Source organism: Aplysia californica, unplaced genomic scaffold (assembly GCF_000002075.1).
Source record: "Aplysia californica isolate F4 #8 unplaced genomic scaffold, AplCal3.0 scaffold01027, whole genome shotgun sequence".
Taxonomy (NCBI): domain Eukaryota; kingdom Metazoa; phylum Mollusca; class Gastropoda; order Aplysiida; family Aplysiidae; genus Aplysia; species Aplysia californica.
Genome location: NW_004798297.1, coordinates 48,313 through 50,179, shown reverse-complemented (window position 1 = coordinate 50,179; position 1,867 = coordinate 48,313). Strand labels below are relative to the sequence as shown.

The 1,867-nt window shown below is 43.0% G+C and overlaps 1 protein-coding gene across 1 annotated transcript in view; it reads right to left on the bottom strand.

Moving 5' to 3' along the window:
- Positions 1–285: 285 nt before the first annotated feature.
- Positions 286–1,867, bottom strand: part of LOC101847159 (acetylcholine receptor subunit alpha) — a gene marked incomplete at its 5' end in the record, with an annotated part of 5,985 nt that continues 4,403 nt past the window's right edge. The window contains 1 exon segment of the mRNA XM_013089726.2: positions 286–1,170. Within this exon segment, the coding sequence (XP_012945180.1) occupies positions 856–1,170 (315 nt within the window).

Here is a 1,867-nt window from a genome sequence, read left to right as displayed (position 1 = left end):
ACAAAATGAGTTACTTCTCACAATCCACAAATGGAGATATTAGCCCAAAAGCAACACCTGGGTCAAATTTGTAGATTTTCTATTGATGTCATAACCTTTAAGTAAAGCATGCCTTATATTATTTCCTAGTTATAAATTGTAAAAACTTCACCGATAAGCGTGATGTAGCGATTTTCATAGGGCTCGAATCCGAGAAGTAACTCATTTAGTCAGCACCCTTCACATATATAAGCTGCCCCTACAACAACGAAGAAACAATTTAAAGTTCGAAAGAAGAAAGTCCACTCATCATGAAACGTTTCCTTTATTCGCACCCAGGAACTCAACAGAACAACGTGAAATGACAACATGACGTATATTCACGCTAGTGTTGACGTCCACTCGAGGTTTCTGTTATGTCCAAGAAGACAAGACGAATGTGGGTGGTTGGCGGGTGCTCTGGTTTGGTTCGCTTTTTCTTCCCTATCAAACTTCTGTCGTCCTTATCTCTCCTCCTTTTTTGTGTTTGTTACTCTCTTGTAACACCTCTAATCTTTGGCTCATATACCCTTATTGTATTACAAGTGCCATAAAAAAAAACTCTTACTAAAGCTAAAACAAAGAGTAATACCAGACGAAATGTGTTGTGGAGGGCTGTTGTCCTGCTGGTTCTTCTAGAGAAAAAACATGCTGGGAAACTGAACTTTATTGTGTCAGAACATGCTGTAATTTACGTAAAGAGGACAAAAGACCAAGTCTTTGTGTAGTGAAAAGGGGCGACAACCGTGAAAATAAAAAAGTTACATAGTTCAGTATAAAAAACACGTTTTGGTGATGAGAAGGGCAATAACCGTGAAATGAACTAAACGGCATTGTTCAGGACAAGAGACTGATGGTGGTGAAAAGGGCGATAACCGTGAAAATAACAAAGAACAGACGATCCAGAATCCGGGCCATGTCCAGCCACAGGTGTTGTTTCCTGGCCCGGCCCGGGCCGTCTGCTGTGTCACGTGACGAGGTGATGACCAGCGGAGGGTCCTTGTGGTCGCCCTCAGGCAGCGAGAGGTCAAGGTCAGAGGCCGCCCCTCTCACGCCCACCACGACACTGGCAGACGGGGACGGAATGACAGGAACAATGGCGGACACACTGTACAGCAGCCAGCGCTGGAGACCGCATGAGCCAAAGAAAATCTGGAGAGACAGAGTTAGTTTTAGTTTTAATAAGTGTTTTACGGCACTTGCAACACAAAAAGGTCATATAAGTGCCGAAGATTAGAGGTGTTACAAGAGATTAACAAACACAAAAAAGAAGGAGGGGAGATAGGGACGATAGATGTTTGATAGGAAAGAAGAAGCAAACCACACCAGAGCACCCACCAACCACCCAGAGAGAGAGAGTGATTGGAAAAAATATGTTTCTCAATGAAGGCTTTTTTTTACGCCTTCAGCTGCACAATTTAGATCAATCAGGAGGTGGGCTTTCGACTGTACCTGTCAGGACGAACCCAGGCTGAGAAGGATACAATATCCAAACAGAAAGACTGACATAATACATGAAGGCTACAATACTGTATAAAAATTCTCCCCACTCAGGATTCAAACTTGGATCCCCTGTGTGCGACAGTGAAGCATCTAACCGCTAGATCCCGGACACCAGTTATAGGTTATGGTTTCACTAACATTAATTCAGAATTCAAACAAAGAAGCAAACTCCACGCTCCAGGAAAAAAGAGAAAATAAAGGGGAAAACCCCCCCACATTTTGGTTGGTTTTATCATAAATTAATAGTTTTTGCCCGCATTGAAACAAACCAACGCACACTCACACACACACACACACACACACACACACACACACACACACACACACACCCCCATTCAAAGAAACA